This window comes from Solea solea, chromosome 8, assembly GCF_958295425.1.
Source record: "Solea solea chromosome 8, fSolSol10.1, whole genome shotgun sequence".
In the NCBI taxonomy this organism is placed as follows: Eukaryota; Metazoa; Chordata; class Actinopteri; order Pleuronectiformes; family Soleidae; genus Solea; species Solea solea.
In genome coordinates, this window is record NC_081141.1 from 2,105,597 (window position 1) to 2,122,450 (window position 16,854).

Below are 16,854 nucleotides of genomic sequence, written 5' to 3' on the forward strand. Positions count from 1 at the left end.
GTACCGACCACTGTTATTAACACATAAACGTGACGAGCATGAAGGTAAAATGACACCAAATAAGAAGCAGTGAACTATAACTATACACATCTTTATTGTTTTTATTTATTTTTTAAAAAAAGACAAAGTCAAAACATTGTATTTTTATTTTTGTTTTGGTGTCGCACAGAGAACACGTCACAGATTCAAATACTTGTCGCACGCAGATGATGTCACAATACCGTCGCGGCAACACGCCTCGCCATTTTGGTCGCTCTTTGTGCGCCACTGTCCAAAAAGAGTGTGCGTGTTTGTGAACGTTCTGCACCGAAAGTGTCGCGGATGATGCAGGGAAACAAAGGCCCCCAGCAGAACCACGGCCCCCGCGGCCACGCGGAACCGAAGAAAGCCGGAGGCACGAACACCAACGGCCAGCAGCCCGAGCCCATGGAGCAGTGCCGGATTAACGAGGCCTTAACGCTGGATATGGACAGCTTCAGGAAACCCGGGGAGAAGACGTTCACGCAGCGCAGCAGGCTGTTTGTGGGGAACCTGCCCACCGGAGTCTCCGAGGAAGAGATCGAGAAACTGTTCGCGAAGTACGGGAAAGCCAGCGAGATCTTTGTCAACAAGGAACGAGGCTTCGGCTTCATCCGACTAGAGACCAGAATCATAGCAGAGATCGCCCGAGCAGAGCTGGACGACACTCAGTTCAGAGGCAGACCCATCCGGGTCAGGTTCGCGACACACGGTGCTGCTTTATCTGTGAAAAATCTGCCGGAGTTCGTGTCCAACGAGCTGCTGGAGGAGGCCTTCGCTGTCTTTGGTCAGATAGAGAGAGCCGTGGTCGTAGTCGATGACCGGGGGAGGCCCACGGGGAAGGGAATAGTGGAGTACACCTCGAAACCAGCTGCGAGGAAAGCGCTGGACAAGTGCAGTGATGGTGCCTATCTTCTCACAGCCTTCCCTCGGCCCATCATCGTGGAGCCCATGGAGCAGTTGGATGAAGACGAGGGTCTACCGGACAAGCTCATCAACAAGAACCAGCAGTACAACAAAGAGCGCGAGCAGCCGCCCCGGTTCGCACAACCCGGCTCCTTCGAGTTCGAGTACGCCATGCGCTGGAAGGCGCTGATGGAGATGGAGAAGCAGCAGTACGAGATGGTGGACCGCAACATGAAAGAGGCTCAGGAGAAGCTGGAGGCTGAGATGGAGGCGGCCAGACACGAGCATCAGGTGATGCTGATGAGGCAGGACCTCCTGAGGCGCCAGGAGGAGCTGCGGAGGATGGAGGAGCTCCACAGTCAGGAGGTGCAGAAGAGGAAACAGGCTGAGCTCCGGCAGGAGGAGGAACGCAGGAGGAGAGAGGAGGAGATGAGAATGCGTAATGAAGAGATGCTGAAGAGGCAGCAGGAGGGCTTCAGAGGCAACTTCCCTGAAAATAGGGAGCAAGACATGAGGATGCACATGGGTGGCCATGGGATGGCCATGAATAGAAACTCTCTGGGTGGCAGTTCTGGTTCTGCTGGTACTCCCGGCATGGCCTCTGAGAATACTCCAATGATGCAGGGGCAAGGAAACGCCACCATGCCTGCAGGGGGTCAGGGTGGCTTCCCCAGAGGTCCTGGAGACTTTGGACCAAACAATAAGCAGCGCAGATTTTGAGATATTTTTTCCTCCCCATTTTCATACTCGATGTATTTTAAAGTTCAGGTAGTGAACGTTACTTTTGGGCTTTGAAAAACGGTTGCATGTATAATTTTCTTTTGTTTGTTTCTTCTTCTTTTTTTTGTGTACTTTTGGATTTTTTTAAGTACTAAAATACCCAGACTCTCCAAGTGAGCCATGTGTTTAACTTTGATTCTCATTAATGTATTTTTTTATAGGGATAGAAAAGTGTTTTTGTTCTGAACATGTTCTGAATGAGTTATCTGGAATAAATTCACAATTCCCTAAGAATTTTGTTTCATTCAAAATAGACGTCATTCTCTTTACACGTGTGTGTGTGTGTCTCCATATATTTAACCCCTACAGTGAAGCTGTAGATTATTGATTAACCCCTTTCAAGCAGGATGTAATCTGACAAAAACTCAGAAGGTGGCGGAAAAGTTACAAGTATAATAGCACGTCCACGGTCCCACTGATGCTCCTGTGTTGTGTGTGTGATCAGCTGATGTTTTGATATTTCTATCAAGAATGAAATAAATAAAATAGCTGCAGTCACTGAAACCCTTCAAATGAACTATGGTATATATATATATATATAATTATATATATATATAATTATAATTAATTTGAATTAAATATAAACATTAGATTATATAGGAATATTGACATATATTAATATAGAGGAAGTTGTGGTGATGTTGGGGTTGGTGACTCATTTACAGCACAGACGACGCCCGCATGAATCGAACGTGGAGGATTGCCTCGTTCAGACGGACTAACGAGGCAGGATTACAGGAATCTGCTCTGATTCAGACCTGAACTGACTGATTATTCCAAAGTTCAGAGGTCAACAGCCTCAGCAGAGGGAAACACAAGCAAAGCAGTTTTCAGTCGGCGCCGTGTCCACAATGTCGACATCAGACGCTGGTGTTTGAGTTTCATGAAGACGCGGCGTCATCATCATCATCATCAGGAGAAAGTCTGCTCTGTTTCCACAGACTGAAACTGTCAAGGTTTGCATAATAAACAGCTGAAATGTGCTGATGTATTTTCACATGAATGATGCACATGCACTCACTCACTCACTAAAAAAAAAGTATGAATACAGAGAAACAAAATCCTATCTCCATCCCATGATACCGTGCGTCCTGTGCAACAGGCTTTGAGCTGAGGAAACTACCCTTCACCCATATCTCAGCACTGAAAGTCCAGATAAGCATGAGCTCGCTCCAACATCCAACCAGCGCGATAAATACAGCGCGTCGAGGTCGTAAAGAGGGGAAAGTGTGCGTTCTATCTGCAGGTGATCAGCAGAAGAGTGTACACTCACTGTACTTTAGACGATTCACTGGGAGATATTCCTTTGTTTTTCCTCACTATCCAATCTGAGCGGTTTGGTAGATTTGACTGAAATACTATTCATGTGAAGACTATTATAAGCAGTATCCATGCAGTTTAATATTTCAATCCTCCTCCGGAGATAATCATAAATACTTACATTACTAGTCGTAATACGAGAACTATACATTAACTTTACTTCTATCTGTGGTTCACGGTTCATTTATCAGGGAACGCAGATTTTAATGAATGTATACAGAGGAGAATTGTATAAATCTAACGCATGGTTCAGGAAACAAAGGTCCACTGAGCGTCGTACAGGTCACGTTACAGTGACTTACGCAGATAACACAGAACAAAGACCATCACATCTGCCCCGGCTCATCCCGGCTATTTTGCCTCTTCGGTTTATCACAGATTGAAACAGCGTCGCACCTTGGCCCTGACAGTATGATAATATGACTTTATCTCCGCTCTGACCCTGACATGTGATAACATTAATGATAGCGCTGCGATCCAGGAAGTCATCAAACGTCACAGTCCTCTCACTCTGTCACAGATCCAGACCAGATATTAATCTGAGGAGACCACATGAGCAGATGTTAATCTGAGGAGACCACATGAGCAGATATTAATCTGAGGAGACCACATGAGCAGATGTTAATCTGAGGAGACCACATGATCAGATATTAATCTGAGGAGACCACATGAGCAGATGTTAATCTGAGGAGACGACATGAGCAGATATTAATCTGAGGAGACCACATGAGCAGATGTTAATCTGAGGAGACCACATGATCAGATATTAATCTGAGGAGACCACATGAGCAGATGTTAATCTGAGGAGACCACATGAGCAGATGTTAATCTGAGGAGACCACATGAGCCCATGTTAATCTGAGGAGACCACATGATCAGATGTTAATCTGAGGACACGACATGAGCAGATGTTAATCTGAGGAGACGACATGAAAAATTGTTAATGTGAGGAAATTACATGAGGGGATGTTAATCTGAGGAGACGACATGAGCAGATGTTAATCTGAGGAAACGACATGAGGGGATGTTAATCTGAGGAGACGACATGGGCGGATGTTAATCTGAGGAGACGACATGAGCAAATGTTAATCTGAGGAGACAACAGGAGCAGATGTTAATCTAAGGAGACGACATGAGTGGATCTTAATCTAACGAGACGGCATGAGCGGATCTTAATCTGAGGAGACGACATGAGCAGATGTTAATCTGAGGAGACGATTTAGCAGATGTTACTCTGAGGAGACGACATGAGCAGATGTTCATCTGAGACGACATGAGCAGATATTAATCTGTGGAGACGACATGAGCAGATGTTAATCTGAGGAGACGACATGAGCGGATGTTAATTTGAGGAGACGACATGAGCAGATGTTAATCTGAGGAGACGACATGAGCAGATGTTAATCTGAGGAGACGATTTAGCAGATGTTACTCTGAGGAGACGACATGAGCAGATTATAATCTGAGGAGACGATTTAGCAGATGTTACTCTGAGGAGACGACATGAGCGGATGTTAATCTAAGGAGACGACATGAGCGGATGTTAATCTGAGACGAGATGAGCAGATGTTAATCTGAGGAGATTCAAGACACAGCAGCAGTGAGTGAGTGTCACCACATGAAGTACAACAATCACATCTAGTGACATGACATGCTGCATTAAAGTTCACATTCAGGCCCAATGAAGTACACTGAAGTACACTGAAGTACGCTGAAGTACTCTGTAGTAGTATACTGTACTGTGAAGTACTCTGTAGTAGTATACTGTACTCTGCCCCAAATCATATATGATTGACTGTAGATGCGTGTGATCTGGGATTAAAGGAGATGATAGCAGATATCGGGGATTAAATATCAGAGTGATAATCTTGTATCTTCCACAGAAACAGATTGAGTGATAAAGACACAGGTGTCTCAGGTGAAGACACCTCACACCTGTTACGTGAAGAACTCGGGCGTGTTTGTTGTTTTGGATTCCTCTGTCGTCTCTGCCTCCTTGTTCACGTCTCCACGGCAACCCTATCAAAACCCCTCCCTCGTTAATAATCACACAAAACTACTGATCACATATAATTGTGATTGGTCGGACGCTGCATCAGACCAGATAAGACAGGAGAGACGTCACAGGCAGACTGGGCATGTCCTAATGTCTCTGTGTGTCCTCCCTAACAGAGAGAGCGACTCTGTGTCTCAGTCTCATGTATAATCACACAGACTAACAGAGATTCAGATACACTGTAGTACTCCACTGTAGTACTCCACTGTACTGTACGTGTTTGTGTGGACTCTTTGTTGAGGGAACTCTCAGGAATCATGGTCCGTGTTGCTGCCCTCGTCGCTCTGATGTGCTCTTGTGTGGTAAGTTATACTTAGTACAAATACCTTTGTGTACCTTTGTAAAATACAGTAAAAAAAAAATGTGTTTTTAAAAAGGAGAGGAACTTTTCCTGTGATGAATTTAAATACTAAATACATGTCAAAGTGTACATATTTTAAAGTATTAAAGTAACAGTAAGTACTGCTTGGTCACACCTGTATCATTAAAAAGTCTGGGTGGTGTAAATGTTCTGTTTAATGTTATTTTCATGCAGGAATACAAAAGGTATTCATGCAGTAAAGTGTGTTACATTTTCATGTCTAAATATACTTTATATCAGAGTTAGTATTAGACATTTTCAACAAAGCAGAAACATTGTAGTATATTATATTTAAATCATGTAAAGTTGACACTGGTTCTTTTTCAATTTTTGAAATGGTACATTTTGAGTGGTTATCAAACATTACGGACACACGGTGAAGTTGTGGCTAGCACTGTTGCCTCACAGCAACCAGGTCAGTGGTTTGAATCCCAGTTGGACCCAGGGCTTTTCTGTAGGTGTGTGTGTGAGAGAGACTGTGATTTTATTTATGCAGAGTTTTAACAACTGCTCCCACAGCCCATAATAACCCATCAAATATGACGAGACAATGGAATTCTTTAACATAAACAAAGGTACCTTTAAGTACCTAAGAAACAAGTTCATTCATTTGTAAGTATTTGTTAGCATGTGTTAGCATGTGTCAGTATTTGTTAGTATGTGTTGGTATGTGTCAGTATTTGTTAGTATGTGTTAGTTTTGTCAGTATTTGTTAGTATTTGTATTTGTCAGTATGTTTAAGTATTGTTAGTATTTGTAAGTATGTGTCAGTATTTGTTAGTATTTGTATTTGTTAGTATGTGTTAGTTTTGTCAGTATTTGTCAGTATGTTTAAGTATTGTTAGTATTTGTAAGTATTGTAAGTATGTGTTAGTATTTGTAAGTATTTGTAAGTATTGATAGTATTGTTAGTATTTGTCAGTATGTGTTAGTATTTGTAAGTATTTGTCAGTATTTGTTAATATTTGTCAGTATGTGTTAGTATTTGTAAGTATTTGTTGGTATTTGTTGGTATTTGTTAGTATTTGTGTAATGTAATTAAACTCTAAAGCAGGACAGCTCTAAGGTCACCGTGACATATATGGATTAATATTTTAATATCTTCATTCATAAATCATAAAACTGTTAAATTTGGATTTATGTAAACAAGGAAGTGCCCAAATAACTCTCATGTGCACCAGAACCACACGCTACTATAAGATCTGAGGAGTTTTTCTCGTGTTGATTTGACGTGTGTCGTCCGTGCAGGTGCTGTCCGACGCCCTACATGAGGCTGGTATCTGTGCTTTCTATGAAGAGTGTGCAAAGAACCCTCTAGTCGAAGGATCCCTCCTCCCTGTCAAAGTTCCCTGTGTTGACTACAATCCAGCCCGCGCGGTCAGAGGAAAAGACTACAAGAAACTGGCCAGGGTCTGTATGTTTCAGTGAAGCAGAACACAGCAGCTTCATCTGCTGTCATTTGTAGTTGACAGTGATGAAGCTTGAGTTCCTGTTGCAGGTGTGTCCCATGCTGGACCGCGGTGAGAACCACACCTTCGCCTGCTGCTCCAGTAAACAGCTGACGTCCTTGGAGGCCAGCTTGGCGCTGTCCAAAGTCGTGCTGCTCCGCTGTCCATCCTGCGCCGACAACTTTGCCCACCTGCACTGCATCAACACCTGCAGCCCAAACCAAAGCCAGACGGTCAAAATCTTAAAGGTCATGAATGTCACTGAGCTGAACAAGACCATTGAGGTCGTCGTGGGTTACCAGGCGTTTCTCAGCACCGCCTTTGCAGAGGGTTCCTTCCAGTCGTGTAAAAATGTCAGGATCCCTGCGACGGGAGGCTTTGCCATCTCTGCCATGTGCGGCCGCTATGGAGCAAAACTCTGCAACGCCCAGCGCTGGTTCGACTTCCAGGGAGATTCCAGTAACGGGCTGGCTCCTCTGGACATCGACTTCACGCTGGTGAAAGAGGGCGACACCCAGGGTTTACCGAAGGGCGTCATCCCCTACAATGGACGAGCTCTTATGTGCAACGAGACCACGCCGTCAGGAGGTCAAGCCTGCTCCTGCCAAGACTGCGAAGAGTCATGTCCAAGTATGCCTCCCCCTCCGCCGCCCGCCGCCCCCTTCATACTGTTGGGGATGGATGGCTTCCTCCTTGTGGCTATTATCCTACTTTGTCTCCTAATATTTATCTTCCTGCTTCAGCTCTGCATCTCAAGCTTTTTGAAGTCCAAGAAAAGAAAGGACGAAGAGAAAGGGAAAAGAAAGAGCAAAAGCAAAGACCAGAACAGTAATGATGTGACTCGAATGGTTGTGGAACCTTCAGACGTGACCTGCGCTGACAGGAACAGTCTGGCAGCTCAAGCTTTCCTCAGCTTGATGTTTAAGAAATGGGGAACGGTCATGGCCAGTTATCCGCTCACTGTAAGTCCACGACACACACCTATGTATGATTAAATAAATGCATCCGTCATCAATCTTGCTCGTGTTTCCTCTCAGGTGCTGCTGTTGTCAGCCGTGGTCGTGGCGGTTTTCAGCGCCGGTCTCAAAGACATCCAACTCACCACAGACCCGGTGGAGCTTTGGTCTGCTCCCAACAGCCGCGCTCGCCAGGAGAAGGACTTCCACGACAAAAGCTTTGGCCCCTTCTTCAGGACAAACCAGATTATCTTCACGGCACCAAACAGAAAAGGCCACATTTATGATTCTCTGCTGTTTGGGCCACAGAACTTCAGCGGGATTTTGTCCAAAGACCTCATCATCCAGCTTCTGCAGCTCCAGACACGAATACAGGTAAGAAGAGAAGAAAATCCTAAAGGTGATAACGCAGTGGTTTTTGTAAATGCTCATCGTTTTATTGTGGACACTTTTTTAGAACATTGAGTTCTGGTCCGAGGATCTGAACCGAACAGCGACTCTGAAGGACGTCTGCTTTGCACCTCTCAACCCGTCCAACCCGTCCCTGACAGACTGTGCAGTCAACAGTTTACCTCAATATTTCCAGAACAGCTTGGACAACATCAACGCCAAGGTGAACATGACAGAGCTGGGAGTGACCAAAGAGGTGGACTGGAGAGATCATCTGTTCTACTGCTTAAAGTAACCACTCAGAAAAATGGAAAATCAAACAGTGAGTGACCTGAAGTTTGTCTGCGACTTAACCACGACTTTCCTTTCCTTCTTCCAGCTCTCCTCTGTCCTTCAAAGACATCACAGACTTAGACATGAGCTGCATGGCTGACTATGGAGCTCCGGTCTTCCCTTTTCTAGCTGTGGGAGGTTATGAGAGTAAGTGACTTCCTGCACCCTCAAACCACAAACCATCTTCACATCTCACTTTAACCCAATGTTTGCTTTTTCTCCAGATGAAGATTACACAAAAGCCGAGGCCTTAATCGTAACCTTCTCCCTCAACAACTTCCCTCGCAGCGACCCCAAATTTAAAGTGGCAATGCTGTGGGAGAAAGAGTTCCTCAAAATCGTCCAAGAGTTCCAGAAAAGTCCAGAGAACAGCTTCACCTTTGCTTACATGTCAGAGGTAAAATAAACTCACAGCTGTAGACTCTGCTTACGAGTCCAGAAATCATGGCTTGGCCACTAATCCTTGGGTTGTCCCAATCCCGTCTCACAGAGGTCTCTGGAGGATGAGATTAACCGGACAACAGCGGAGGACATCCCCATCTTTATGATCAGCTATGCTGTCATCTTTGTTTACATTGCTGTTGCGCTGGGGGAATACTCGTCATGGAAACGTATACTGGTGAGACACAGATGATAATAATCATTTTATTTACCACTTTTGATTGAATTAACAGGAGGATGAACCGCGAGGATGCTTGTTGTCTCACATCAAGTGCAAGTTGATGGTTTTTTGGTCAAATGTTTTGACTTGAATACAAACATTAATGCCTTGTTCAGCATGAATTAAAACAATGTTTCCGATTTAATCTGCACTTGCAGAATGAAAAAAAAAAGCACCTTAATTGTACTATATGTAAATATTATACTAGCTACATAAAAACGCTGATGATCAGTTGATGATCAGTTGATGATCTGTTGATGATCAGTTGATGATGTGTTGATGATCGGTTGATCTGTTGATGATCAGTTGATGATCTGTTGATGATCAGCTGATGATCTGTTGATGATCTGTTGATGATCTGTTGATGATCAGTTGATGATCTGTGGATGATGTGTTGATGATCAGTTGATCTGTTGATCGGTTGATCTGTTGATGATCAGTTGATCAGTTGATTTGTTGATGATTAGTTTATCAGTTGATGATCTGTTGATGATCAGTTGATCAGTTGATCTGTTGATGATCTGTTGATGATCAGTTGATCTGTTGATGATCAGTTGATCAGTTGATTTGTTGATGATTAGTTTATCTGTTGATGTTCTGTTGATGATCAGTTGATGATCTGTTGATGATCAGTTGATCTGTTGATGATCAGTTGATGTTCTGTTGATGATCAGTTGATGATCAGTTGATCTGTTGATGATCAGTTGATCTGTTGATGCTGAGTCTGTGGCTTCAAACGAGTCTGGATGAGATTCGTTTGGTTTAACATGGAACATATTTCGGTGCAAAGTCAAGAAAGTGAAGTAAGTAATGGATGAAACTTATCACCTGTGAGATAAGGAGGAACTGCAGCGGTGCCCTCGTCAGCATACACCGCGCTTATCTCCACAGTCGGAGCCCGTTGGTTTATTGCTCTCGCTGTTATACAATACAGAAGACATGATATAGCAAAAAAAGATATGAAAATCAGTGAGGGTTGAGTGTACATTTAAAGTGTACACGGAGATAAAGTCTTATCTCCGTGTCGTCAAGGTGGACTCCAAGTTCCTGGTGGGCATGGGTGGGATCCTGGTGGTGGCCTCTTCCGTCCTCGCGTCCATGGGCTTCTACTCCTGGATCGGGATTCCGTCTTCGCTGGTCATTCTGCAGGTCGTGCCCTTCCTGGTGCTCGCTGTGGGAGCAGACAACATATTCATCTTTGTCCTGGAGTACCAGGTGTGTGTTTAGAAGTATCGATGACTTATTGCTGTCAGTCAGTAGTTATGAGACGTGGTAACACGTGTCACTTCCTGCCCCGCAGAGGGACGAGCGAAGGCCCGGTGAAAAACGAGAGGAGCAAATTGGCCGGGTTCTTGGAAACGTGGCTCCCAGCATGCTCCTGTGTAGCCTGTCAGAGTCTATCTGCTTCTTTCTGGGTAGGAATGTTTCTTTTCTTCAAGGAGCGCGTGGATAATGTGCATCTCTGACATTAAAAACACATAGAAATACTGTTTGTGCTCACATGTCGACCTGTCCTACTTCAGGGGCCCTGTCCACGATGCCGGCGGTCAAGACCTTCGCTCTGTATGCCGCTCTGGCCGTGCTCATGGACTTCATCCTTCAGGTCACAGCCTTCGTGGCGCTGCTCTCCCTCGACGCCCGGCGCCAGGACAACAACCGCTGTGAAGTCCTCTGCTGCGTCACCGTGTCCACTCAGCGCCCCAAAAAGCGCAGCGAGGGCTTCCTGCTACCCTTCATGAGGAAGTACTACGCACCTGTGCTGCTGCACAGCTACACCAGGATCGTAGTGGTAAACGCACACTCTCTGATGATCAGAAAGGTTGAAAGGTCAAGCTGTCTTTTGTGTGTCGTTTTCATCGTCGTCATTGAATACGTCTATTCCTCTCTTTTCTGCAGATGTTGGTTTTCATCTTCATGCTTTGTGGATCTTTATTCCTCATGTTCAACGTCACAGTCGGTCTGGATCAGGAGCTCGCCATGCCTCAGGTCAGGAAGCAGTTCATGCAACTACTGTATATATACACACAGTCTATACTGTATATACAGTACATATACACATATACATATATGTACACCTTCATATAACACCTCCATGCTCCTTTTCTAATGAAAGTGTGATAATGTTGTGTTTTTGGTGCAGGGCTCTTACATGTTGGACTATTTCAATTATCTGTACAAATACTTTGAAGTCGGAGCTCCTGTTTACTTTGTAACAAAGAAGGGCTTCAACTTCAACTCATTGGACGGGATGAACGCCGTGTGCTCCAGCGTGGGCTGCGATCAATTCTCTCTGACCCAGAAAGTCCAGTATGCGACCAGTTACCCTGATCGGTGAGTCAGTGAGTGTGTGAGTCTGTGAGCGTGTGCGTCTGTAAGTGTGTGAGTCAGTGAGTGAGTGCGTGTGAGTCTTTTTCTCACTGACAAATCCTTGAACTTGGGCTCATCCTTGAACGTGGTATCACAGTGGCAACCTCTGGCATACCAGCCAATCACACGAGTTAATCATAAACTGACTTACACGAATGCCACTGAGCAGATAACAGACACACAAATAACTGTAAATAATGACTTGAGGGAACCTTCTGCAGTTACTCCGTGAATAACAACGGTTATATTACGTCCACTGTGATATAAAAGCATGATGACATGAAAGTGATCCCATCTGATAACTTAAAGGTGACCGTGACCATTAGATAATCTCTAATTAACATCCTCCAGATAAGATTAGGATTAGATAGATGAGTTCTAACAAACAGCAACACTCTTGTATTTATTTAATTTAATGTGAACGTCACTCTATCATCTCCTCTAATCCCCTTCGTGATTGAGTTGAAAGCACTGAACTTTATTATTATTATCCAGAACATGACGTTTTCATGTGGAACAGAAGGGAATGGGCGAAAAAAAAAAAAAAATAGACATTTTCCAGCAAACTGTTCCACGCTCGCAGCTCACGACTGAAACTCAGACTCAGGATGATGCAACGACGAAACCCTTCATTCTGTGAAATATCCGAGTCTGTACACAGAGATCAGACCTGAGGGCGAGGGCCCGAAAAACAGGGGCAAAGATTATTATCACTGCTATTTTATCAACAACTGAACACACAAAGTGACAGAGATCAAAGAAAACCGGGGAGCATATATGTATGTGTGTATATATAGTTTTAAAGACATGAAACTGAGCTGATTTTCTGTGTTTATGGGCTGTGGTAATGTGATAATGTGCATCATGTGTAGATCTTACCTGGGGATCCCCTCCAACTCTTGGGTGGATGATTTCATCGATTGGCTCAACCCTGGATCGAAATGTTGTCGCTTGTACACGGAAGGTCCAGACATCGGGAAGTTCTGTCCCGCGTCTGAATGTGAGGAGAAACCACACTGAGACACGGTCCAAATAAACTTTATATATTATATTATTTCACTTAACTCTGCCCGTGTGTTTCCACAGCTGTTTACAGGTGCGACAGTAAATGTATGAAGGCTCCCCAAGACGGCGTCCTGAGGCCCAACGTGACACAATTCCAGCGTTTCCTCCCCGACTTCCTGGGTAACAGACCTGACCTGCAGTGTCCTAAAGGGTGCGTTTCACGTCTGCACACAAACTAACACAAAGACGAATATGCGACAACATGAGAACAACACTGTCTCTGCTCATCTTCTCCTCACACAGAGGCCTGGGAGCGTACGACACGGCCGTGGTCAGGGACGAGAGTGGAGAGATTATAGGTGAGTCTTGTGACTCTATGTTAGTGTAAGTAGAAAAATGAACCGGGCGAGTGAAGCTTTTCCTCGTGTGTTTGCAGCCTCTCGGTTTATGGCGTATCACACACCTCTGAAAAACTCTCAGGAGTTCACCGCTGCTCTGCTCAAGTCCAGAGAACTGGCTTACAACATCACGCTGAGCATGAGGAACGTCTCGGGAACCTCGCCTGACTTTGAAGTCTTTCCATACACGTATGTTCTTTAAGTTCTCTGCTCTGTGTCTAAGAGTTCTTATAAAGGTAATACAATAACACAAACTAAAAGGGAACTGAAATAAAAATTAAAACTAGAGTCAAAATAACTGAAATTGAATTCTGTGTTTATAAAACAAACTAAAAAAAAAAACTAAAACTAAGTTAACTAAGTACAAATAACTAAAACTAAGTAAAAAATAACTCAAACTAAGTAAACATAACTAAAACTAAGCAACAATAACTAAAACTAAGTAAACATAACTAAAACCATGCAACAATAACTAAAACTAAGTTAAAAAAAATAAAGTAACTAAAACTAAGTAAACATAACTAAAACTAAGTAAACATAACTAAAACTAACTAGAAATAACTCAAACTAAGTAAAAAACATAACTAAAACTAAGTAAACATATCTAAAACCATGCAACAATAACTCAAACTAAATAAAAAATAACTAAAACTAAGTAAACATAACTAAAACCATGCAACAATAACTAAAACTAAGCAAAAAAAAAAAAAACTAAGTAAAAATAACTAAAACTAAGTAAACATAACTAAAACTAAGTAGAAATAACTAAAACTAAGTAAAAAAATAACTAAAACTAAGTAAAAAACAACTAAAACTAAGTAAACATAACTAAAACTAAGTAAAAAACAACTAAAACTAAGTAAACATAACTAAAACTAAGTAAAAAATAACTAAAACTAAGTAAACATAACTAAAACTAAGTAAACATAACTAAAACTAAGTAAAAATAACTAAAACTAAGTAAAAAACAACTAAAACTAAGTAAACATAACTAAAACTAAGTAAAACAAACTCTAAACTATTCCGACGTTGTCTGTGTCTATAAAGTTTTGAGCGTGCATTCACATGTGGACGTGATCTTCTCCTCTTCCAGGGTGACTAATGTGTTTTATGAGCAGTACCTGACCATCGTGCCTGAAGGACTCTTCAACATCTCCCTGTGTTTGCTGCCCACCTTCGTCGTGTGCTGTCTCCTGCTGGGTCTGGACCTGCGCTCCGGTCTGCTCAACCTGCTCACCATCGTCATGATCATCGTGGACACGGTGGGCGTGATGACGCTGTGGAACATCGACTACAACGCCGTGGCTCTCATCAACCTGGTCACGGTAAGAACACGCAAGGGGGGGAGAGGGAGAGTGAGAGAGAAAGAGAGAGAGAGAGAGAGAGAGAGAGAGAGAGAGAGAGAGAGAGAGAGAGAGAGAGACGTGTGAAAAAATAACACAAACTAAAACTTTCCATACATGCATGTTCTTTAAATTCTCTACTCTGTGTCCAAGAGTTATTAGAACCCAAACTTAAAGGGAACTGAAATAAAAATAAAAACTAGAGTCAATAACTAACTGAAACTGAATTGTGTGTTTATAAAACTAACTAAAACTGAGTAAAAAGAACTAAAACTAAGTAAAAATAACTACAACTAAGTAAAAAATTACTACAACTAAGTAAGAATTTACTAAAAATAACTACAACTAAGTAAAAAATAACTAAAAATAACTACAACTAAGTAAGAAATTACTCAAAATAACTAAAACTAAGTAAAAAATAACTAAAACTAAGTAAAAAATAAGTAAAAATAGCTAAAAGTAAGTAAAAATAACTAAAACTAAGTAAAACTGAGTAAAAACTAAGTAAAACTAAAAACGAAATAAACTAAACTAACTAAAAATAAGTAAAAAATAACTAAAACTGAGTAAAACTTCTCCACTTTTATTTGCCGTTTCCGTTTCCCACATTTGTATTTGTTGATTTTTCTTGTAATGGTATTTTCTTGCTTCCTTTAAGTTCATTGAAGCGTGTAAAGCACAACAGGGGTCGCTTGTAAATGTGATAAATCGGTGGATCTGAATGATACGTGACACATGTATCCACACGTTGTTTGCAGGCCGTGGGCATCTCCGTGGAGTTTGTGTCTCACATGACGAGGTCGTTTGCTCTCAGTATCAAAGGCACACACGTGGAGAGAGCCAAGGAGGCCACAGCTAACATGGGCACCGCTGTGAGTGACAATCCCCGACATACATCATACCCATATTTAGCTGTGAATATAATACGTGTGATGTTTTGTATCCTGCAGGTATTTGCTGGCGTTGCTATGACAAACCTCCCCGGCATTCTCGTGCTGGCGTTGGCCAAAGCTCAGCTCATCCAGATCTTCTTCTTCCGGCTAAACTTGGTCATCACACTTCTTGGGATGGCTCACGGACTCATCTTCCTCCCCGTGCTGCTCAGCTACTTCGGTACGTTGCGTTTCCTTTTCTATCATTTCTCTTTTCGATGCGACTGAGAGACTCTGAGTGACCTCTGAACCGTCCTGCCGTCCCTCTCTCAGGTCCCGGTGTGAACAAGGCCGTGCTGCTGCAGATCCAGCAGGACAAAGCCAAGGCCAGTCAGGAGCTGGAGACGAGGAGCAACATGAGACAAGTTTACGACAACATCAGCTTTGACGACAGCGAGACGAAGCAGGAGCCGAGCTCCAAACAGGCGGTGAAGGACACCAGCGCACCCTCAACAGTCACGAAGAAAGACGAGCTAGTGGATCGCTTCTGAGCGGAGGAGGAGGAGGAGGAGGAGGAGGAGGAGGACGAAGACGCAAACAGAACTTTAGTCAATAAATACCTCTGGAACAAACTGCACAAGCACACGACACGACGTGTGGAGTATAAGAGCGAGCATCGACCAATGAGCCGCCGGGAAAAGATGGGACACAACAGAAAGTCGACAAACGTCCTCGATTTTCGCCGTTTCTATTTTTATTGAAAGTAATTTTTTTGTATCGGTGCTGTTTCGAGAGATCGGAGACAGAGTCACACTCCAGCATCTACGACGACGTGCAGTGACGCGGCCGCTACTGCTAAAACAAAAGTGCAATCATTATAACGCAATTCTTTGTTTTTATTATGTGAATAAATATTCTTATTAATAACATTTGGTATTGTATGTGTGTTTGAGTGCAAAATGTTTTTTAATGTAATTAAAAAAAAAAAGCAGAATAACACGTTTTATTTATTATTGATCTTTTATCTTCTAACTCTGGAAAAACTTTGGTTCTTTTCATTTGAAGAGAAAACTGTTTCTTTATGATGAACACAGGCGGCCATTTTGGAACACCTGAACGTTACACACTGTACCTTTAAGGCAAACTACGTCCTGTGTTTACTGTTTCCTCTCTAATCTCAGCACAACTCTATCTACTCTCCTATGGAGGAGTTACATGTTTCTATCTTGTCATTTTAACGACCTTCTCAAAATATGTGTAGCCACTTCAAGCTGTAACCAATTAAGCAATTAAGTCCATAGAGCACAATACAAAGGAACAGAGGTCGAACAGCGTTAACTCCCATCACAGCTCAAACCAACCAGGAGTCAGCCAAGTTAAACTTTACCATGTCTGACGAGTCTGGAGTTCATTTCGTGCGATTTCGGATGTTACTTCGCGCCAGAAGGAGGAGCGCGTTCGCTGCAACGTCACGTGCGCGCGCGCGGCCCCCGAGCCGATCTCGCAGGGCGAGCGTGCCTGCGCATCAGGGAGGAAAGTAAACACACATATGTACATAAATGCCTCATGACATCGGGATTAAGACTTTTTAAATTTTTAAGGGCCTTCATTTTAAGTTAATATTCTCGTTTGTCTATAAC

General features: G+C 43.1%; 2 protein-coding genes across 2 annotated transcripts; both read left to right on the top strand.

Moving 5' to 3' along the window:
* The first annotated feature begins 200 nt into the window (after positions 1-200).
* Positions 201-1,938, top strand: nono (non-POU domain containing, octamer-binding). The gene has a single exon (XM_058637338.1). The coding sequence runs from the start codon at positions 322-324 to the stop codon at positions 1,642-1,644; it is 1,323 nt and encodes a 440-aa protein (XP_058493321.1). The 5' UTR covers positions 201-321; the 3' UTR covers positions 1,645-1,938.
* Positions 1,939-5,174: 3,236 nt separating this feature from the next.
* On the top strand, positions 5,175-15,804 carry npc1l1 (NPC1-like 1). Its single transcript, XM_058636977.1, has 21 exons — positions 5,175-5,382; positions 6,690-6,851; positions 6,940-7,851; positions 7,927-8,220; positions 8,303-8,526; positions 8,615-8,715; positions 8,793-8,965; positions 9,059-9,187; positions 10,262-10,444; positions 10,530-10,644; positions 10,753-11,018; positions 11,126-11,215; positions 11,370-11,560; positions 12,469-12,596; positions 12,683-12,812; positions 12,905-12,960; positions 13,038-13,188; positions 14,093-14,324; positions 15,101-15,214; positions 15,293-15,455; positions 15,548-15,804. The coding sequence occupies exons 1-21, from the start codon at positions 5,338-5,340 to the stop codon at positions 15,763-15,765; spliced, it is 4,077 nt and encodes a 1,358-aa protein (XP_058492960.1). The 5' UTR covers positions 5,175-5,337; the 3' UTR covers positions 15,766-15,804.
* Positions 15,805-16,854: the final 1,050 nt, after the last annotated feature.